This window comes from Herpailurus yagouaroundi, unplaced genomic scaffold (genome assembly GCF_014898765.1).
Source record: "Herpailurus yagouaroundi ecotype Mexico unplaced genomic scaffold, PumYag 187, whole genome shotgun sequence".
NCBI lineage: Eukaryota > Metazoa > Chordata > Mammalia > Carnivora > Felidae > Herpailurus > Herpailurus yagouaroundi.
Window position 1 is genome coordinate 34,639,611 of NW_024412418.1, and position 23,593 is coordinate 34,663,203.

At 47.1% G+C, this 23,593-nt stretch overlaps 1 protein-coding gene across 1 annotated transcript in view; it reads right to left on the reverse strand.

Moving 5' to 3' along the window:
• The window catches only part of INSC (INSC spindle orientation adaptor protein), a 127,481-nt gene that overhangs the window by 15,459 nt on the left and 88,429 nt on the right, over positions 1–23,593 (reverse strand). The window contains exons 8-9 of the mRNA XM_040495741.1: positions 9,561–9,732; positions 5,274–5,452 (exon numbers count right to left, since the gene is read on the reverse strand). Of these exons, the coding sequence (XP_040351675.1) occupies positions 5,274–5,452; positions 9,561–9,732 (351 nt within the window). The remainder of the gene's footprint in view (positions 1–5,273; positions 5,453–9,560; positions 9,733–23,593) is intronic.

The window sequence follows — 23,593 nt, forward strand, 5'->3', positions numbered from 1 at the left end:
CTGGAGGCTCTCGGGCAGAATCTACATCCTTGCCTTTTCCAGCTTCTAGATGCTACTCCCATTACTTGGCTCTCAGTACATCACTCTGACCTCTGCCTCTTCAGCCATAGCTCATTTTCTGGCTCTGATCCTCCTGTCTCACTCTATAAGAACCCTTGTGGTTACATTAAGTTACCCACATCAATAATCCAATAAGTTACCCACACCAATAAACCAATAATATTCCTATATCAAGATCCTTAACTCAATCATACCTGCAAAATCTCTTAGGCCACGTAAGGTAGAATATTCACAGGTTTGGGGGATTAGGATGTGGACAGCTTTGCAGGGAGGGGGTCATTATTTGGCTTACAACAGGAGATAAATATATGAGATAATTCATAAGAATGTTAATTTTTTTAATGTTTATTTACTTCTGAGAGAGAGACAGAGCATGAGCGGGAGAGGGGCAGAGAGAGAGGGAGACACAGAATCCGAAGCAGGATCCAGGCTCTGAGCTGTCAGTACAGAGCCTAATGTGGGGCTCGAACCCATGAACCATGACCTGAGCCGAAGTCAGATGTTCACCCGACTGAGCCACCCAGGTACCCCTAGATAAAGTCATAAGAATGTTAGGAGCATTAAATGACTTAATGTTTTGTCAAACACCCAGAACATATGTTAAATAAAATGAGTATAACTTCCCTCTGGGAAACAGAGCCTGAAAATATCCAGACCTTGAAAGATTATGTCAAGGAGTAGCAACCAATGCAATACCCACTATTGCCAAATGTGCTGTTAATAGGAGATCATTCCTGAAGGGAGGCAGATCTCAGAGCAGAAGGAGTCCCTCCCAGCAGGAAGCCAAAGAAAACCCCTGTACTCATTACCTTTGTGGTATTTTGAAATCATTTTTCCTTTGGCCTCGCAGAGACTGACCACCTTAGGAAAATTGAGATGAATAGCAAATTGGCCAGAATAGCAGGGGACCACCCATGTCATGGATTCAAGAAGAAACGCCCCATGTGGTAAGAAGGAAGTTGGCAAAGCCTTTTTATATCAACACCCACACAGAGAAAAAGGTTTACTCTGTTCTGGCCCTCGGCAGGTGCTCCTGGAACCCTTGTTTGAAACTGATCCCAAGGCATGGGCCAGGCTTGTCTCACCTCCTCAGCAATGCCTGCCTGTGATCACACTCTGACTCTATCTCCGTCCCTTTTATCTTCTATATTGTAAACTAACATTTTCTCTACTATACACTATGGGGGCCATACGTTATAAAAATCAAGTGAGGATTATCCCGGATAGAAGCAGGTGCACTCATGTGATAGAACTTTCAACACAGAAAATCTAAGATGCATTTAATGGAAACTTATGATTGCTTTTATGCTGTGCAGTAATTAGGACAAAAAGGCCAACATTTCATATGACTGTAATTAGCATTGCTCTTTAATTGCTGGATGGAATATTCAGATTTCTACCATCACCGTGTTAACTCTCTAAAAGCTATAGCAACAAAGTCAACGGCAGCCAAGACCAGCCAGCAAAATCCCTTTCAGCCTCTAGGGGGAACCCAGCGCTTCTCCCTGTCCTGCCATTTTCACTCCCTACTGTGTTGTCTACCAAAGAGCAGAAAGAGTCAAGACAGGGACATAAGTTGAAGAATGAAGGGTTCTGAGAGAGGAAGGATGTGGTCTTTTTGCCCAGGGAGGCACACAGTCCAAGGGAAGGTGCAGCCCTCTGCTTCTCTTCTCTCTACTGAGCCTCTTGCCTCATCTGATAGGCGTGGTCAGGGGCCTGGGCGAATGAGAGCTGAGCAAGCATGGAGACCAGGAGGGTGCCTGCCTAGCCCTAGAACAAGCGCAGCGCTTCCAATCTCGGGCACTGGGATCTTCCAGGCCTGGCCTGCCCCCCTCACTCCAAAAGAGGCAAGACAGGAGGGCTGGGATTTGGGCTCAGGAGAGAGAGCCACCAAGGCCATAAAACTGCCTTAGATGTAGGTCTCAAGCTGTTGGTGAACTAGGCCAGAGGACCGTCCCTGGGGATTGCATCGAGGTGGGGTGTGTGCCTGACAGGATCAGAGAACATGTAAATGCCCGACCAGATGCTCTGTGCTTAGTGTTCCCTAGGCACTGCAGGAGGGGCCTCTGGGACAGATCAGGACTGGGTGCTGTGAACCTGGTTTCCTCCCAGCCTCTCCAGACAGCTATATATTCATATGTATCCAGACACAAATAAACGTATCCTTTAAGTGGCTCACAGTCTTTATCAACACTCCCCCCACCCCCACGCACACACACGCACACAACTTGCATATACCCACACACAGACTGGAACAACACATGCATTGACTCGCACCACACTACACTCACTCCCACCACATTACCTACATTTTCGGCCCTACTCTCCTTCCCTGAAGCTGGCATTCCCTGTCTCAGATCCATCCCAGTTCCTGGTTCTGTCACATACCCCAGGCCCATTCATCACCGAGTATCTACTTTGGTTCTAACTACTTTATGAGCATTATGCCATCTAATCATCATAATGACATGAAGAGGGAGGAAACAGATTATCCCCATTACACAAATGAGGAAACTTGTGGCTCAGAGAGGTTAAGTGATTTGTCTAAGGTCACACAGCTGGGAAAAGGCAGAGCCAGGATTTGAACTCAGGTCTGAATGAACCCAAAGCCTGTGCTGTTTCTAATATGTCCTATGTGTCACATAGATATATAAAAGGCTTTTATAAACCATGGAGGGCTTTTGCAATGTGAGTCAAAATGGTAATCCCTAGTAACTGGCATTTCTGGTAATGGAATCCTGATGACGATATTCACAGGGTGTTTTCAGAAATACTACAAAATCTGAACATTCTAAAACACCAAGCAGGCAACATGTTTTCAGGGGAAAACATGAACCCTCCACCTCTATGAAAGCAATTAATTGTTGAAGGCCATAAAAAGTCATGCTCAGTGAAAGCTTCTATGGTGGCCTAGACAAGATAACTGGGTCCCTGTCACCCTAAGTGTCACTACCTTAAGGGCAGGGCAGAGATGAGGCAGCCCCTTTCTCACTACCCCAGGTCGTGGCGGTAGCTGGATTCCTTGGGCAGCCTGCCCCCTAAAAATTACTTCCTGAGAATGAAAACTTAGGCCACACAGATGTCTGGTGAGGCAGGGGGTTCTGGATGCCACATCCAGCTCCCCTAGATTAGCAGAGGGGGGTGAAAGAACACAGATCCAAGGTTGCCCTCCCTGCTATCCACACCCCAATGGTGGGTGCAAGACAGGTATGGCCATCAAGGCTCTTGTTAGACAAATTAAGGGTATTCAGCTTGCTGGGGTGACAGAGGGGTTCTCACCGAGATGTTCATGCGGAGGTGGACAAAATATAGATCCAAGACCCAGAGGCTCTGCAGAGCACTGGCGTCATTGGCAGATGCATTACCGGAAGCCTCACAGGCATTTAATTTCCTAAGTGTTTCAGGGGGCGGTGAGCACTTCAGAGCCTAATTCATCTTCGTTGTCTTCATTACAGAGAACTCTCTGATCGCTTTAATCCTCCCCCTGCCACAGGAAAGAGCCATTTGTTTCTTTAATGGCTGCGCTTTCACTAGCTAAGTGGTTGCTCTGAGTCACGACAGAAGGTGGGCAGAAGGTGAAGCTGTCCTGAGGATGGAGAGCGGGGGTGGGGGGCAGGGGGGAGACTGGATGTGTCTAGCCCGGACCGGGGTGGGGGGAGGTGAGGGAGAGGTAGGATCAGGGAGAGGGAGTATGGCAGTGAAACTCTGGACTCCAGATTCAGAAAGAACTGTCATCTGCATGGAGCTTGTTCATGCTCTCTCCCCACCCCGAGCCCCCTCCTTCCAAGGGATCAACGAGGTTCCAGGAGGGGGGGCCAGTCACTGCTCCTGATTAAAAAAAAAGGGTCTCTGCACATAGAGCTACAGGATGTCTGAGCTGGAAGAGACCATGCCCATTTTACAGATAAGGAAACTCCAGTCTGGAGGCTCCCCACTCAGGGCTGTGTGCCACACATTCAAAGGCCAGTAATAACAACATTGATGCTGGCTTCCATTTATTTAAGTTTCTAAGTGCTGGGAACTCTACCAGGAGTTTGCATTCGTCAGTTTAATTTAATTAAAATCAAATAAATTAAGCAAATGATTGATAACTAATTAAATAACCAATCATTTAAAATTAATTAATTAAATTAACAATTAAAGTTAAATTAGTTTAATTTAATTCTTATTTCAACTTAGTGAAGTATATAGCGTTCAACCCCATTCACAGATGAGACAAGTGAGGCTCAGAGTGAATTGCCCAAAGGATTATTACAGGATTATAATATAGCAGAGAGGCTTCTATTCTTTTCCCTCCGGGGAATAAACTATATAAAATAACTAGAAAGGAATAAACATCATTAGAAAAGTCAACGTTGCATTGTGAGGCGTAGCCTGCAGGGAAAGGAGGCAATTCTAGAGAGGCATCAGGGCAGGCTTTCCAGAAGTTTCTGGGATAGAAGTTGGAACAGGAAGCAGTGGCAGCTTTGGCTAGGAGAAACAGAGATTGGAGCTAAGAGACAGGGATCTCAGTTGGAGGCCGGAGGATCCTCTAACTTAGAGCTCAGCACCTAGTGGAATTTACAGAGGCTTAACACCCACCTGATCCACCACCCCCACCCCTTAGTAGGGAAGAGGGAGGCTGAGTATGATAGGGGTGGGACAGGATAGAGTTCTATAATCTCAGAGCTCAAGGCTCTGAAGTCCCCTTATTCAATGTTTTCAAACACATGTAGCAATGAAACCCTTTTTCTCCAAATAAAACTCTACGTGGAGCCCAACTCTACAAAAACATTGAGACTGATAGAGGGGTTGAGGCTCTGAATCAAGGCTCTGCTCCCAGCCCTGTTTCTATGGAGGCAGAGAAGGGAAGAAACTCTCTGCAGGGTACAATGACAGGCAGGCAGCAACAAGTCTGGGACACAGAATTTTAGAGGCGGTCCGGGGACCTTCCCATGGGTCTCTGCCTTCTGGGATGCACCGCTGTGGATGGAGACAGAGGAAGGCCCTGCAGCGGTCAGGATGGAAAAGCGAGGTACACAGTAGACTCATGAAGATGCTCCAAAGGCAACGAGATATGTGGAGGACATTTTCTTTTACCTAGAACGTGACTAACAGGACTGTGTGCTGCCAGGCCTCATTGTCTCCCTCTTCCCCAGAATCTTCGCCCTGGTCTCCTAACCTCTGTCTTCATGGCTACAGGCCCCGTGCTTGATCCCCCCTGAGCTTCTCACCTGATCCCGGGTGTAAGGCGTATCCACTCTCTGCTTGTCGCTGCAAGCTTCCAGGAGGACACGGATGGCATTCAGCTGCAGAAGCATCTCGCAGGCCATCGTGTCAAAGAAGGTGATGTTGGCAAGGGCTGCAGAAGCCAGCAGGAAGACTTCCCCAGATGACGCCTCTTGGCACAGTTCTGCATGGTGAAGAGGGAGAAAGCAGCCTCACTGCCAAGCGCTTTCGTATCAGTCATCTCATTTGGTTCCGGCAATTGCTCTGGGAGAACATCTGGGCAGGTGTTATGATACCCATTTTACAGATGAGGAAAGTAATTACTGAAGAGGGAAATTTATCTCTCTATGTAAGTGGCAGAGCTGGGATTTGAATCTTGGTGTATGACCCGCATTTACTCCGTTACCCAGCAAGTATTTACCGAGTGAACACTACATGTCGGGCACTGTCTTGGGATGGCATGGTGAACAACAGAGAGCAGGTCTTTGCCCCTGTTAAGTTTACATCCTAGTAGTGGGCGAGAAAAAATGAGCTTTTAAAAGAAAATAATAAAATTATTGCAAATTCTAATGTGAGGGAGAAAACAAATAAGTGCTAAGACAGAGAATAACCAGAGGCCCAGGGGGGTGCATAAGGAGAGTCTCCCTAAGAATGTGAGAACTGAGACTGTAAGGGAAAAATGGAGCAATCAGGAGAATACCTGTGGAAGAACATGTTCTAGACCAAAGACACAGCAGCATGTACAAAGGCCCTGAGGCAGAAAAGAGCTCCTAGTCCGTCTGTGTCTCCAGCAATGTCCATTAGACTGCTCCTGAATTTGTCTTAAGAAGATGAAGTTAAAACATAAGGACTTTACCCTTCCAGCTGCCATCAACAGAGCTTCAGGATTTCCTCTGATCCCAGAATAAGGGTCACATGGCTGCAGAAAAGTCTTACACCAAGCCCCTGAATGTCAGGCTCTGTCTTTCTGATTCTAGTGGCCATAACCCAGACCTAACCAGAGTCCCCCACTTACCATCTGTAATGGTACCGATGAGTCTGATGGGTCTTTAAAGAGGAGAGAATCTCCCCCAGACCCCATTACCCTCCACAATTTCACACATTCCCCCACGGGCTCCACTTGGCCCAGAATGGACTCCTGCCTCAGGAGGAGGTGTGAAAGGGTACGGTGGCACTAGTCACGCATCCTAGTGGATCTAACTTCTGACCCTCAGCTCCAACTTGACCATCGGTCAAGGTGCTTCCTGGGTCTAGGTCCTCTCCTACTGATAACACCCTTATGAAAACACAGGAAGATAAACCACACATCAGGAAAGTACCCCCAGCGGAGAATGTTCAGGAAGAGTTGAGCTATGTTCAATCCTGATCCCTAATTCTGGCTTCCAAACAAAGAATCTGTATATCCAGGTTCTAATATTGAAGCTGGCACCCCTTGGCCCTTTGAGTGAATGCAGTCCTGGCCCCTACCTAAAAAGGGACAGAAAACAGTATTAGTTGTGCCCTGCCCTGTGCCATGACATTCTGAGCACCCTTATGGTAGAAAATTGCTGCCTCTGTTTGTAGATGTAGAAGCCGAGGCTCAAGGAAACTACTAGTAACAGCAAGACTACCATTTATTGAGTTTACTCTGTGCAAGGCACTGCTGTATATTTCCGACTTCATGAAATCATTCCATCCTCACAACCACCCAATTTTCCATCACAATTTTATAGCTGAAGAATTGAGGGTTCCAATATTAAGCGATGTTCCCAAAATTGTGGAATTGAGATAACTGGCACGGCCTAGAATCAAGTACAGGTCTGCCTGATCCCAGTCCCCATTCCTTCTGTGTCCCAAGCTGCCTCTCATCCTTGGGCCTCTTTGACTTTTTCCTAGTGATGATCCTGCAGAGTTAGGCTTCAGCACTACCAGGAGGGCAATGTCTGCCCCTGGGTGGTGCTGTGCCCCTCAGCCAGGTGTGACCAATGAAGCAACTCAGAATCTCAATCTAAGCACCCAGAGCAGGGCCACAGATTCACCCAGGAATTAAGAATTCTACATATTCTCTTTTCCAATGACTGCCCCATGCTCTAATTTTGGGAAACCATTGGGGACAGCCAACCTCTTCCAGGCCACCTCACTATACTCAAAGTTTGGAGTGAGATGACAGGACTCACTGGCCCACTTTGCTGTAAAGATTTCTTCTAGATCCAAACACCCACACTAATTCTTATACAGTCATGGTTGCCGCCAACGCAGCAATTATTAACACAACCATCTAAGTGCCTTTTAATTTGGGTGCACATTTGTTTAAACTAGAGTCTGAGTCACCTGGGATGCGTAAGAAAGATTAAGTTGAGGATTCCAGTGACTCATTTATAAAGGTTTCCAGGGAATAGCAAGAAATTGGAGGGCTATTTCCCACCAAAGAACAGAGCCCTGGCATCCTGCCCAGAAGATGTATCCTATCTGCTGACTCTCAGAGCAAACTCCACAATGCATCTTCATCAGGGTGAAATAAACAGGATCCTTTCCTTCAGGGAGAAACCCAACCTGAGCAAAAAGTCAGAATGGAGAAATGGCAGTAGTGATAGCTCGTTTAGACTATATAGGTTTTGGTATGTTTGTTTGTGGGTATTTTGGCAATCACTTATACATTGGGAGATTTTCTATAAAACTTAGGAATCTTGTCTTATCTTTAAAAATTGGCCTTTTCTACATGGCAACAATTGACAGGAGTTTATCAGTGACCTCCCCCCTCTTTCGTCAGTGCTCATGCTTTTCAATTCCATATAAGATTCAAATTTTCTTATTTTCTTCTTCCATCTGGCCCTCTTCAACTCATTTATGTTCCCGCTTGGGTTCGGAGGATGGCTGAGTAGGAGAGAATCCTGGCATAAGTGAATCCTAACACTGTTATGTTTCCTCAAGAAGGTTCCTCAACCTCCCTGGGCCTAGGTTTCTCCTACTATAGAGTGAGCATTTAACTTTAGGGTCTCTTGAGTTCCCTCCAGCCAAGACTTACAACTATTAACTTCTGTGTTTTCTCAACTTTGAATAAATGTGGATATTGGCCAATTTATTTATCCCAGCCTGGCCTATCGGTGCCACTGCCCCAGTGACTAGAATCAGCCATAAAGTCAGCTTAGCTGATGACTCTTAGGTTCAAAATACTCTTAGATCTTAAAATTCTAGAGCTAGAAGACTCAAGAGAAATGGTTCCAACCCAATGTTTTATATATTAGGGGAAAAGTACTCACAGATCTTAAAATTCTAGAGCCAGAAAGACTCAAGAGAAATGGCTCCAACCCCATGTTTTATATATTAGGGAAATTGTGAGATGGTAGCATCTCACACAGGGCCCGCACGGGATTGCCGGACAAAAGCTACTTGTTGAGGGGATGAATGGAAAGACAAAAAAAATCCACACCCGAATATTCTGACTCCAAATCCAGTCTGTGCTGCCCCTAAATTTGTGCTATTCCAAATCTTTCCAGCCCTGGTGTGATGATTCCAAGAGTGAACCCTAAATCTTCTGATGAGATTAACTTTCATTCAGTTTCAATAAGATATGGACGCAGTTGCAGAGATAAGGATAGAAGTAGAAACACACATCCTTGCCAGCACCTACAAAAGAAAGGATGTGGATTGCCAAACAAGTTTCCTGAAGATTTGATCCAGACAAGTCCTGGTTTATGCTGTTTTGCAAAGGAAAACCAGAGGAAGAGAGTATTCTAGATCTCAGGCTATGATTCTCCAACCAGGAGGACATAAATCTGAATACGGGAACCTACAAGTATCAGAGTTTTCAAGGCCTCATGACGTGGGATCGGGGTGGGGGACTGCAGGTGGTGGGGTGGGGTGTGCCAGTGCCTTCTGAGAAGCTTTTTGCCTCGTCATTGCTGCCACATTCATTGGGTGCAATAGTCTGAGACTTTAACTTTAGTAACAATGCCCATCAGAGTCTCTCTGGCCAAGGATCTGACCCCAAAATTCAAGGTCCTACACTTCTCCATGGGGCTTGTCCTGGTCTCCGATCTGAAAGGCCAGTTCATCCCAATGTGACCTCAGATCAGGGAGCTTCTCAGAGGGCGGCATGCATTTTAACAGGAGACGTGACAACAGAGCTCTTTAAATCCTGATGCTGACACATTAACAGTGGAATTTCAGCTAGCGTGACATCAATTCAGGAGCTACGTGGGGTGCAGCGAGTGTGGGTGTCGGGGGGCAGGAAGGCCTCGTTGGCCTCTCCTGAAGACAACTGTGACAAGTCCCACTCACACAGCAGGCCCCTCCCACCCAGGGTGACTCACTGACAAGAGCTGTCACGATTTCTTCCATGCTCTCCAGAAAGCTGCCGAGGTGCTGAGTAAAGGGCAGGTGTGGGGAGGTGACCTGGGCAACCACAGCCGCAGCCTCAGCCCGTGTGGCCTCTGAGTGGCTGTCATCGGTCAGGATGTCGGCCAGGCAAAGAACACCGTCCACCTGCAGGGGAAGAGAGGACACGTTCCCATGTCTCCTGGGAGAGTGCCACTGCTCATGACAGTAATGAGACAGACACAAACCCCTTTCAGGGTCCAGCGCTGGATTTCCAGAGCAAGACAGGACTTTGTGTGGAGCCAGGGACAACCCGGTGGCAAGGCCCCCAGAATGACCCCAAGTCCGGCATCTGAAGGCCTATCCTTTGGCTCCAGCAGAGATCAGTGACCTCCCACGGGCTTCTTAGAGAGCAGACATCAAGCCAAGTGCCCAAGGGCTAGGCCCTGACCATCCACCACAGCAAAACACAGTAGAAAGACCAGTCACTTAGAATTCCCACATCCCCGAGCTCCAACCCCAGCCCCCTCTTACTTGCACTGTGTGACTTGGCGTTACTTGCTCAACCTCTCTGAGACTCTGTATTCTCCATCCACCAACAGGGTGTTGGGGGTTAAGGCGATGAAACAGGCAATGCGGATCCAGGAAAGATGCTTGTCAAATGTTGGCTCCCTCCCCCCTTCCTTGGGCCAGCACTAGGCTGAGATCAACGTCCTTCCCTCCCCATCGTGTCCTCCACCACCCTCCCCTCCCACCCCCAAAAGAGGGCTGCTTCCCTGGAGGCTTGCTCTCTCTTCCCAACCAGAGAGGAACTAACCTGGCATGGTGGGATAGGGATGCTGGATAAAGACTTCAGCTTCCCAGTTCTGCCCCGATCAGACTTCATCTTGGCACAACGACAGCTTCTGCTTATCAAGTGCTCACTACGTGCCAGTCAGCCCTCCAAGTGCATTGCATGCACCATTTAGTCCTTGTAATAACTCTCTGAGGCCAGTATTATTAGTATCCCCATTGTAGAGAGGAAGAAACTGAGGCACAGAAAGGTTCAGTGACTTGTCCCAGATCACAGACTTTCAAAGTAGTTGGTTGAGAATTTGAACCCCAATTGTCTAGCCTCAAAGCTCATGGTTTTTATCAGGACATCATACTGCCTCCTGAGGAGTGTAACTCAGACCTCCACCTACTGACACCATCAAAGGTCAGTAGATGAGGCTTTCTGGAGAAAGGCTGGGTGAGTGGGTGGGTAGTAACTTATCAAGGTTGGCTCAGCAGGGCTCCTGCAGCCCCTTAGATGCCCCAGGACACCAGCCTTCCTGAGGACCCTGTCACCAGGCACCAAGACGTCCTTCCCCTATTAGGAGTCGGGGGTAGGGATGAGACCAGGGAAGAGCCAGGGAGAGGTGAAAGGGGGAGAAACCTGTGCTGATGCTCCCCATGCCTGCCATAGGTCTGGGCCTCCTGTCCCTACACCCTCACTTACTGCCACTCAACTTAAGCGGGTCTCCAGAGGTCAGCGTTTCTTTTGACTAATTACCACCACTGAGTTCTGGGCCTCCCTTAAATGGCTCTTGGGAGCTGTAAGGTCCATTAGCTGTAAAAGCCTTTGGCAATCTCAGACTCAAGAGACAAATGTGGGAACAGGAGCTGGGGCAGCTGTCCGCAATAAAACTCACCTGTGTGTGCCTAATAAAAAAGAACAAACAGCAGCCAGGTGGCCACTGGCAGGACTGGAGTCATGCCGGGTATCTAATAGGCCTTAAGAGTGGGGCCTCAGTTAAGCCCAGGAAAGGAAAAGGGGCTGCTCTGGGCCTAGAAACAGGAAGCAGCCCTACTAACAACGTAAGAAACCACTTAGACCTGTCTGGCCTTTATCCCTTTTCCCCTTCCGGCACCATCCAAGGTTATAGCTACAGGTCTCAATGATCTGGTCTCCTCAGTCTGACCTTGGATACAAATGGAGTTGCATTCCCCAACCCCATTGAGAATGCTGGTCAAACCCAAACTGGACCCAAACCTAGTCCCCAACACACGGGGAGATGGGCCAATCAGAACACACTAGAGAGGCCAAGGACTTAATAGTCTCCAAGGGCTTTGCCATCAAGGCCTAGACACCAGACCTGCTTCCCAACCCAGACTGCTCCTCAGGAAACCCGCTGGGTACGATCTTCCCGAGCACATACTGTGTGCCAAGCAGAAGTGAGCCAGGGCAGGGTGTTCCATGTAGTGGGGCAGGTGACTCATCCACAAATAACCATTTTATAATGTGATTTCCAATGAGGACGTCCTATGCGGAGGCCGCTGGAAGCCACCCTGACTTAATGTCCACACTCCAGCTGGGGGAGGTAGCCCTTGGAGCTCATGCCCAAATACATCTGCTGGCACCATAGCATTTATCACACTGTTTCTCCAAGTGGGAGAATTAGCTGCACTAAATTCACTAAGCGTTTCTTCAATGCACATTCCTGCCCCCTACCCCAGACCTATTCAGTAAGATTGACTCCAGGGAGGCCGGAATCTGCTTTTTAATAAAACACACAGATGACTTTATGCACCAACAATTTGGAGCAGCACCACTGTGATGTGATTCTCTCTCCCTTGTCTTTCCATCTCCCTGTTCCCCTGGACGCTCTGTAAGCCTGGGTACCACAGTTTGTTCACTCATGGCTGCTCCGGGCCTCACACATAGCAGGCTTTGGGTTAAGTGGGGAATAAATGCAAGTGAGTAAAACTTGACTGAAGAAGACACACTTCAGATGAGTAAAGAAGAGTTATGGCATTGCAGATGGAGGAGATACTGTGAGCAAAGACCACTACCAGAATGAGCAGCTCCCGAGAAACAGTCAACTTGGGAACATGGATTCCACAGATTGCTGACCCCAGGAAAGTAACCCTGACCTAGCCTGATTCCTCTTCTGCCCTTCGGTTCCCAGAGAAGAGTATCTATGTCGTCCTATCTGTGTAACTGTCCACTGTTCTGCTTTCCTTCTAATTTATTTTATATGTTTCAGATCTCTTTTGGTATCTTGTTAATTAGGAAATATGTCATCCCTTCAAAAGAGAATACATCTGTGTGTCATGTGTGTGTATTAAAAATTTATGAGGTATAAAAAATTATGAAATGAACACTTATATATGTATATGCCTAATATCCAGAATTCTTTTTTTTAATTTTTTTTAAAGTTTTATTTATTTTTGAGAGAGACAGCATGAGTTGGGGAGAGGCAGAGAGAGGGAGACACAGAATCGGAAGTGGGCTCCAGGCTCTGAGCTGTCAGCACAGAGCCCGAGCGGGGCTTGAACTCACAGACCGCGAGATCATGACCTGAACTGAAGTCAGACGCTTAACTGACTGAGCCACCCAGGCATCCCATCCAGAAATTCTAATATTAGGAATGAAATAGCACCAGAAAGCCCCCTGTATGCAGTTATTGATCTCATACCTCTGCTTTTCAGTGTTGGATGGGCCCCTATCCTGAATTTTGTGCTTAATTATTCCCTAATTTATTGCATGTGTACATTTAGTTTTACAAGGCTTTGAACTTGACACAAATGGTATCACACTGCATATAGCAATTTGGTTTTTCCACAGTCAGCATTATGTTTGGGAAACTCCTCCCTGTTGGTGCATGTGGCTAAGGTCCATTTATTTTCACTGCCGTGTGGCATTTCATTGTATAAATTTATTGTAATTCATTTATGTATTTTCCTGTTGATGGTAGTTTGAGTCATTTCCCAGTTTTTGCTGTAACATACAGTGCCTCTACAAATATTCTGCCACGTGTCTTCTGGTGCATCCATACCAGATTCTCCAGGGGTCTCACCTGAGGAGTGGAATTATTAACTCATAGGATTTGCATATCTTTAATTTCACTGGTGTTGTCAAGTTGTTTTGCAGAACAGCTATAGCAATTTATAGTCCTACCAGCAATGTATAAACTCGCTTTTAAGTCCATATTCTTGTAACATTTGGTACTGTCAGATTCTAAGTTTCTGCCAGTTTGGTGGGTATATAGAATTTTTATTTTAATATGCATGTTTTCACTTTCTATAATGAAGCTAAAATTCTTTTCATGTTTTCATTTTACTTTGATTAGGTTTGGTTTGATTTTGGGTTTTGCCATTTGGATTTTCTCTCTTAATCGCCTGTTTATGTGTTTTGCTCATTTTTCCATTTGGTCGATTGTCACATAGGTCAACTTCCTGGGCTTTTGGCTCTGATGCTAATGACCTGCCACTTAGTCTGTTGTCAGCAAGATGCCACTAGCCCAAGTTGATTTCCGTGTGCCTCATTATCTCAGCAGCCCCAACCCAATCAGTTCATCACAGTGGGAGGCCCTTAAGGGGATGACTCCACTGGGCTTCAGGCTTCCCAGCACCTGAACCAATTCCTGTAGCATCTGAACATGCACATGCTCTGGAATTATACCTCCCTGGGTCTGAATCCCGCTTCTGCACATTACTAGCTGCACAACTTTTGTACTTTCTCTGAGCCTTTCTCTATAAGTGGGAGTAAAAATACCACTCTCAGAGGATATTGGAAGTTAATGGAGATAATGCGTGTACCACACCTGCCACATGGGGGTACCATCATCCCACCCCAACCCCATCTGATGGTTGTAGCCATCTCTAGATCTGGGGCCCTGAGTCCTACTCACCTTTCTGTAAGCTCCTCTGAAACTGAGACACCACTGGGTACCTCAGCACTTTGGGTTGAGGCCCACGGGTTTCCCCATTCATCTAGACACCTCAGCTCATGCAGCCCAGAACTAGGATTTTTAAAGGGGAGTGACTCCTATTTCAATACCTGACCAGCACCAATAAGAGGAATAACTATAATCCCTTGAAAGAGAACAGAGGGAAAAGTAGTACAATTCTGCATCTCTTTAAAGCTCATCAGATCATCAGACATTAACGGTGCACCTACCTTATGATGGGCTGAACTAGGCACTGGTACAAAGATGAATCAGGAAGAAACAAGAGATGGAAAAACAAAGACAGACACATAGAGAAGTTAAAGGAGAGAGGGAGAGAGATTACATGCTTAAAAAGGATTTGGGGACTTGTCTGGTACAGAGACCAGCCTCCCAGTCTCTCTATGATTTGGCCTTTATAACACCTCTCCCTGCTGGGAACTCTCTCCTGCCTGGGACTCCATGATACTCCATTTGGGGGGGGCTCATCTCCTCCCAGCTAAATACCACTTATTTAGTCTCTCCTCCTTTGCATCCACCTAAGGTAGCTTACCCCCAGTTTCCCTTTCAGCCCCCTTTGTGCCATCTCAGTCAATAGTACCCAAGGCAAGTAGCCTCAGTGACTGACTCACTACGATGACCCCTAAACCTGGCTTTCCAGCCCTGATCTTCTTTCCTGATATCCACACCTATATTTCCAACCTGCTACTGGATCCCTTGATGTTTAACTCCAAGGCTAATTTGACTAAATATTCCACAGGCCCCTCAAACCCGTTCACCTAAAGCTCGAGTGGTCATCTTCCATGTCTTCCCTCCCCACTTCCTTCTCAGACCCAGGTGAGAAGTCACCTCCCCTGTGAACACGCACTTGCCTCCCCCAGACAGAGTGTCTCTGTCCTCCAAGCTGCCACACCACTCTGGTCTGACCACAACTAGAGCACTTATTGCGTCAGGTTGTCCTCATAGGCTTATATGTCCACTCTACACTAGATTTGAGCTGCTTTAGGCAGCTCCTGTATTCAATCTTCTCTGGTCCCCAGCACCCAGCTGAGGCCCAACATATGGCAGTTAATACAGTAGGCTGAATTATGGGGAGACAGAGACCTGGGGATGGAAAGAGATCACCAAGGCCATGAAGCACGTTAATGCCTGGGCCAGGACTCCCATCCCAGTCTCCCCACTCTTTGCCCTGGGCCCCTCTGGGCAGCCTTTGGGAATGGCAGTGAGGAAAGAAGCTGGTGAGAGGATCAGGTTGATGGGGTCCGCTTAGCTTAGCTCCTACGATGGGCCCAGGAGTGTCCCAGCCTGAGGCCAGCTTCCTGAAACACTGGTCCCATTTCTGGAAAGTCTCCATTCTCAAACCACCCACTTCCCATCCCCAGACATAAACTTAATGATTCCAGGAGAACAATCTAATCAAAGCATTTTCATATCCCTAAAGAAATTGCGGGTGGAAGCACTTCTATGTAATTAGCTTTTACATGGAATGGGATGGGTCTGGGCCCAAGGCCAAGCTTTCCTCGTGGGAGATCGTACAAGTGGTGATGAGGATGGTCTGGCCTGGTCATCACCTGGGCAGCAGGGCTGATGGACCTGCGATCTGGACACAGAGGGAACTGATGAATGCTGAGATTCTCCCTGAGGTGAGGGTGAAGGAGCATGAGACCAATGCAGTTGAAGAGCCCAAAATACACAGTAAATATCACATCAGGTTTATGAGTAATGTTTTCCTATTGATTATTGGAAAAGTATCACTGGTGACTTTTACGCAAATATCTAAGGGACACTGGCTAGTACGTAATATATACTGGTGCTGGCTGCTATTTTCCAGTTCCTTTCTGCATGTTTAGGTTTTAGGGAAAGGCAGAAGAGTTGGTCACTGGGTTGTAACAGTTAAACAGAATCACACAAATGCAGTGGTAACTCAGCCACAGGGGAGGGAGCATGACCTAAAGACCCCAAAATTTCCTCCTTTGCCTTTCTATCCACTCAGACACCTACAGTCTGCAGGGGGGAAAAAAAAAGACAAGTGGGAACCAAAGAGCAGCTGTAATCCTGTTCATGGGACCAGGCAGGACAGATCTGTTTGCCCAGGATATAGCCAGAGGGAAAATTCAATCATAGAGAAGGAAGCAAGGGTCATACCTAAGGAAGCAAAGAGAAGTGTGGGGCAAGGGACAGGGCAAAGCATTAGGTGGAATAAATGAATCCATCGGTCAGAAGCAAAATCTGAATACGGGATGTAAACCAGATCAGGGCAAGGTCCAGCACAGAATCTGTGAACAAGGTAAGAGGTTAAAGGCTCGCTTTATAACATGAGGTATTTGTTTTAAGGAGTGCTGGTAGAGCTGACAGCTCAGTAGAAAGCTACAGAAAGTAAAACATGCCTCCAGAAGGATAATATCATTCTCCTCCCAAACTAACATATCCCAGTCACCACTCAACCTCCTTTGCTATTTCAAATAAGAGTCTTTGATTAAAAACTAAGTGTCAAAGTGGATAAAACAAATATGAATATGTAATAGAGAATGGGACAATGGATGAAAGGGATTATATAACCAGTCTGGCAAGCAAGTCAGTGAGGTAGAGAGAGGTGAGTTATTGAGGTGGAGAAAAATCAGGGACTATACAGAGAAAGACAGATACCATATGTTTTCACTCTTATGTGGATCCTGAGAAACTTAACAGAAACCCATGGGGGAGGGGAAGGAAAAAAAAAAAAAGAGGTTAGAGTGGGAGAGAGCCAAAGCATAAGAGACTCTTAAAAACTGAGAACAAACTGAGGGTTGATGGGGGGTGGGAGGGAAGGGAGGGTGGGTGATGGGTATTGAGGAGGACACCTTTTGGGATGAGCACTGGGTGTTGTATGGAAACCAATTTGACAATAAATTTCATATATTGAAGAAAAAAAAATTTAAAAATCAGGGACTAAATCACTTTATTTCATTGACCAAAAAAAAAAAAAAAAAAAAAAAAATCACCTGTCAAGCAGATGATTTTCTTTAAAGCAGATTGTCAAACAAATGCTCTGAAGGCATTTGGGGGTAGAAGCAGTGGAGTTTGTGAGAAACTACCAAAAGGTCAGTGAGAACAAGTTCACTTCCCTTTGGGTTAGGGTGAGCAAGCCTGTGCTGATGTGAAAAAAAAAAAAAAAAAGTCAAGTTTTCAGTAAAGCACGACTGGGCACAGCTGGGTTGGGAACAGTACCAAAAGTGCTTCTAGATTAGTGGTTCTTAGCCTGGTTCTCAGAGGATTAGAATCATCTAGGAAAGTTTTAAAATACTCATGCCTGTGCTTTACCACCAGAAAATCTGATTTAATTAATCTGGGGTAGAGTCTTGGTATCAATATTTTTAAAGACTCCTCAGTGCCGATGGGAATCCCTAGTTGAGCATCACTGTTCCAGAAGTAACTGTGATACAGTAGAAGCTGCACAATCTTAGGAGAAAGTCTGGCTTCACAATTCAGCTGTACTACTTGCTGACTTGGTGAAATGAGCAGGTTACTCACTTTCTCTAAGCCTGTTATCTAATCCTTAAAAGCATAATGACATATCACAGTTAACAATGAAATCATGAAATATTGAAAGAATTCCCCCAAATGAGTAACAAGACAGATATCTATTATCAACACTCCTATTTCACATTTTACAGTGGCTGTAGCCAATACAATAAGACAAGAAAAATAAATAAAAAAGTAAAATCAGAAAAGAGAAAGCAGAAGTGTCATAATTTATGGATCACATAAATTGTACACAATCCAAATCTGCATAAAATCCAAAAGAATCTACACACCAGTATATTCAAAATTGCATCTTCTATGTATCAGCAACAATTAGAAAATAATAATTTTTAAATAACACTTAATCAACATAAAAACATACCCAGAAATAACTCTAAAAAATGTGCAAGACATTGACACTGAAAACTCAAATTATTGCTTAAAGAAATTAAAAGCAATCTGCATAAATAGAGGTATACTACATTTATTGACTGGAACACCCTATACTGTTTAAGATGTCAATTATCCCAAAATTTATTTATAAATTAAAAAATTTTTTTTCAACGTTTATTTATTTTTGGGACAGAGAGAGACAGAGCATGAACAGGGGAGGGGCAGAGAGAGAGGGAGACACAGAATCGGAAACAGGCTCCAGGCTCTGAGCCATCAGCCCAGAGCCCGACGCGGGGCTCGATGCGGGGCTCGAACCCACGGACCGCGAGATCATGACCTGGCTGAAGTCGGACGCTTAACCGACTGTGCCACCCAGGCGCCCCTGAAAATTTAAAGAAATCTCAATCAAAACCTTAGCAGGTGTGTCTATGGAAGTTAACAAGTACATTCTAAAATGTACATACAATGGCAAAGAGCTTAGAATTACCAAGATAATCTTAAAGAAAAACAAATTTGGAGGATACTACCAAATATCAAATTTTATTGTAGACAACAGTGACTTGGTACCATATTGGTACCAGAATGGACAAAAAGACTAATGGAACAGAAAAAAACTCCAGAAACAGACTCATGCGTATGTCATCACTTTACTTACAACAATGGCATCACTTTAATTAAATGGTGAAAAGATGGTCTTTTTGATAAATGCTGTTGGCTTAATTGGATATCATATGGAAAACACTGAACTTTGAATGTCATTAAAAAAATTAATGTGAAATAGATCATAGACATAAATATGGAACGTAAAACAATAAAGATCCTGGTAGAAAATATAGCATATCTTCATGATTTGGGGGAAAACAAACGTATGTTAAACGAACACAAGAAGCATCAACTACAAAAGAACAGATCAATAAACTAGACTTTACCTAAGCTAAGCATTTCTATTCATCAGAAGACACCATTAAGAAAATGAAAAAGCAAACCACAGGCTGAGAATAGATATTCGCAATACATATACTTGACAAAGGATTCATATGCACAATATATTTTTCCAAGTTTAGAATTTAATAACAAAAAGACAAAGAAGTCATTTTTTTAATGGGCAAAAGTCTCAGACAGATATTTCACAGAAAGAGATAACCAAATGGTCACTTAGGATATGGAAAAATGCTCAAAATCATTGCTTATTGGGAGACTGAAATTAAAACCATCATGAGAGATCACTCTATGCCTGAGCAGATCACAATCAGGGCACTTCATGTCCAGCTATCACAGTGTTGCAAGGGACTTCATACTTCTGAAGCAACCCAAAGAGAATGAAACACTCCTTGGGAAACTGTGTCGTTCCTTACCTGTGCCTGTGTTTCCCCATCTCCTCTCCCTCCCTCATGCTTCTCTAAGTCTCTTCCTCTTTCTCATCCCCCTCCTCTCTCCCTGTGTCTCTTTGTCTCTGAGTGGGACTAGAGGCCCTATTGCTTGCTGGCAGGGACCGAGGACACTGGTCCTGGCTCTGTGCTTTGGGAGACCTGTTGTCGGTGCTTGGGCTGTTCCCAGGAAGTGGGTCCTCCCTGGTCAAGTCTGCCCCAAACCTATACCTCTCTTGTCCCCTCAGCCTCCTCACTGTGTCCCCTCCCCTCCCCAGCAACTTCCTTTCCCCTGCTCACCTCCGGACTAGCACCTGTTCTGCTTTGGAAGCCAGAGGGCAAGCAGTGCTGGTGATGCTGTCTCCATCTCTGCACCTGGTCCAGTGCCCTGAGGAACCCTGGCTTCTCTGTAGTACAACTTCCCTTCTCCCCAGCGTTAGCATCGTGTTGACCTCGGACTTCTTATTTAATGGCTGCTCTCCCCAGATCGCTTGTGGTGCAGCCTAGGCGATGCACTTTGACCAAGATTTTACCTTGCCCGGTTTGCTGTTCCTCACCCCACCACAGACATGCACATGACCACAGGCTTCCACAGGGGACAGAGGCACCCAGCTCCCCTCTGACATCTCCTAGAGAAACACCGCCCCCTCAACACACACCCAACCCCAGGGAAGAGGCACCAGAATTCCTAGCCCAGCCGGCTCAGCACTTCTGACTTCTGTTCACCACAGTTGTCTTCCAGAATTACTTCACGCGTCCCACAGTACCAACAGAACACACACTTCCCGCCACTAAATGAGAAGACTGAGGTTCCTAGAGATTAGAAAACTTCCTTCTGGGTCCCCAGCAAACCAGTGGCCAAGGAAGGGCTGGCCCCAGGTTATCCCCACTAACCCCCAACCTCGGGACAAGGTCTGCTTGGGGATGTAAGAACTTGGGCTCAGAGCCATAGGAGAGGGAGGGGATGGGAAGCTGGGACAGATTATTAGGGACGGATGGTATAAAGAGCATCTCGGGGCATTCTGTCCTTACTGAAGAGATGCTTACAATGTCTGCACTCCCTGCTCCCACCCCACACCTGGGTGCGAAACTGCTCACAGAGGTCGTGCCAGGCTGTAGCTGAGTGAAGTCACATGACCTGCATTCTGGCCTCAGCCCTGCTGCCAACAGTGGGAATGTGCGGTTGCACATCACTGGGTGGTAACAGTAACTGGGCCTCCACACTGTCTTCTGTAATGAGGGGGAATGCACCAGAACTCTTCCAACAGTACTGATCCAGTCATGCAGCAAGCACTGTTCACCTAGGTATGCAAGCCGCTTCCCTGAGGGGGATGGGTGACACGGTGTCTGTTGGTAGGAAGCTTAGACAGAGCTCCGAGGCCAGGCAACATGGAACATGCTCCAGGAGCAGCACCAGGTACAGCGTGAGCACCAAGAGGGAGGAGAGGTCAGGAAGGCCATCCAGAGAAGGGCACTTGAGCAATTTCAGCAAGTGCAGGTGAGATGCCCTCCGAAGCCGCCCGAGCCCAGGCAGGTGCTCCGGGGCAAGGAAGGCCTGAAGACATTTGGAAGAGGACTCTGGCGGGAAAGGGGAAAAACTCCCATTCGTGGCACATGGACTCATTTCATCCTCACAGCCCGCAAGGCATGGATTAACACTCTACTTTACATAAGGTGAGACCAGGGCTCAGAGGGGATGCAAGGTGAACACACACTAAATGCTGAAACCGGGCGTGGAAGCCAGGCCTGCTTACCAAGGGGACAATGTGCTGGAGGCAGCTTGCTCACAGGGCACCTCCGTGCCAGGCTGAGGGGCTTGGGGTCCAGTGAGAACTGGGGGGCTTGGGAAGGGTTCTGGAAGTCAGAGACATGTTAGATTACAAGATGTATCCACATCCTCCTGCTAGAGGAAGCTAGGTTGGTAGGAAGAAGCTCCTGTTGCCTTGAATTTGCAAATCTCCCTCCCCACTCCCATTCCCTACTCTCCTCCCCCCCAACCCCCCGCCACACACACACACACACACACACACACACACACACACACACACACACACATACACACACAAGATATACTGTGCCTGATCAGTGGTTCCCAGCCCTGAGCCCACCAGCCTTGTCAGCTCCGGAAGAGAGCCTGAGGCAGTGACAGGGTGCCACTGCTGTTCTTATCCACCAGGGGCCGCTGCTGCATAGCGCATGGGGACCTACAGAGTCGGTGTCAAAGCAGTTGGCTCTGAGCAGCACTTAGCTCAGGCTGCCAGGTGTGTCCATGCCTTCTCCAAACTCAGGTTGTGCTTGTGCATGGGGTGAAGTTCCCCAAGCCAGCAGGGCCTTCCTTCAGCCTGAACAATACTGGCCTGTAATCCCAGCGTGAACTCCTGAGGTGGGGTGGGGGGTTTGCAGGGAGGTGGGACAGTGTGCCTAGTTTTGTTCTGGTCTCTTCACATCCTGGCCTCCTAAAAGTCCCCTCACCCCTGCTCCCGAGGCAGAGGGACGAGCTTGGGGGACTCAAAACTCAGGGAAGCAGATGAACCACACTCTTTCTAGACAGCCCCCTTGCAGGGATGGGGAAGGTGACCGTGGCAGTCCCGACTCCTGTCTGTCTGTCACAGCACAGACAGCAGACCTGGAACCCTGGGGTTCTCTGCACTGTCCCAACCCGCTCCCAACTCAAAGACCCGGGGGCATGAGGGGTAGGGGGAGCTGATAAGCCTGGGTGGGTTGAGCCCCAGGTGGAGAGGCATCTGGGATCTCCATTCAGAAGTGTTCTCTTCCACCCCCCTCTCCAGCAGCTACTCGTAGGTAAAGAAGGGGCTGCAAGTTAAACTAAGCAAAGAGTTCTTGCCCCACTCTCCCTACCCAACCTCACTGACACATTTATTAGAACTGACTCCATCCAGATAGGGTAGCTGCCTTGCCCTGGCGTCCACGCACTTCACCCTTTTCAGCTAATGAGAGTGTGGAGGGGAGGCTGTAGCAAACGGAACCCATAGCTGGGACCAAAAGAATGGGGTTCTCAGTCCAGGCTCTGCTCTCCACTGTCTCTATGCCTTTCAGCCTCAATGTACCCCTCTGTACATTGGGCATAACCATCTCTCCCTGCCTTCCTTACATAGTGATTTTGAGATTCAAATGGGCAAAAGAAAAGAAAAACTGCTAACTTTTTTGGGCTAATATTACCTATTTATGACCACCTGCAACCCTGCGAGGAAAAAGCAGTGGAGAGAAAGTCCTTTGAAACAGCAGCAGGAGTGGCAAAACCTCTTCATCAGTCCCTTTGCACCCGCTCCCTCCTGCCAAGGGTCTCTGGGATTTCAGTAGCTGGATCCAGCACCCCCTGATTCCAGCCCAGACCTTCAGATGTCACGGCACCTCAATCCCGAGAAGCTGGCCCAGGAAACAGTGGAGGGGGAGGGAGCTCCATGGGGACAGACAGGAATTTTTCCCATTCCTCTGATGATTTTCTCCTTGGACTGGATATTGGGCCCTCATCCCTTCCCCCCTGCTCATCTTTAATTTCTCTCCATCTTTAATTTCTCCATCGATTTTCATTAAACTCTCCCTTTGGCTCCAGCACAGGGTGAACTTCTTATTTGAAAAAATACAACGAGGAAAGGGATGGGAATAAAAAGAAACTCTTTTGAAAGCAAGATTGTGTCTGGTCTTAAGGCTGGAGGAAGCAATTACTAGAACTTTCTTAGAGGTTATCTGAGGCCATCTTAGCATTGGGCTTTGAGTGGGGCCCCCCCCCCCCCCTATGGCCCTGGACCCATAGGTCCCTGCCCTTCAGATTCCCAGTCTCTCTCTAGTCCCCAGCCCCCTCCAACCCCATCCTGTCCCCTGGCCCTGTCCAACCCCAGCGCCTGCACCAACAATGCCCTGGCCATCCCTCTAACCACTCAGAACATCTGCCAGGACTGTTGTCAAATCCTCGGAACTCAGCTCTTTGGGAGCAGGGTTTCTACAGATCAATCTGAAGTGGTGGAGACAAATGGGCAGGGAAGCAAACACAGGCTGAGAGCTCCCTTGTGCAGGCGCCCCACTGAGCACCGCGCCCACGTTGTTGTATTGCACCAT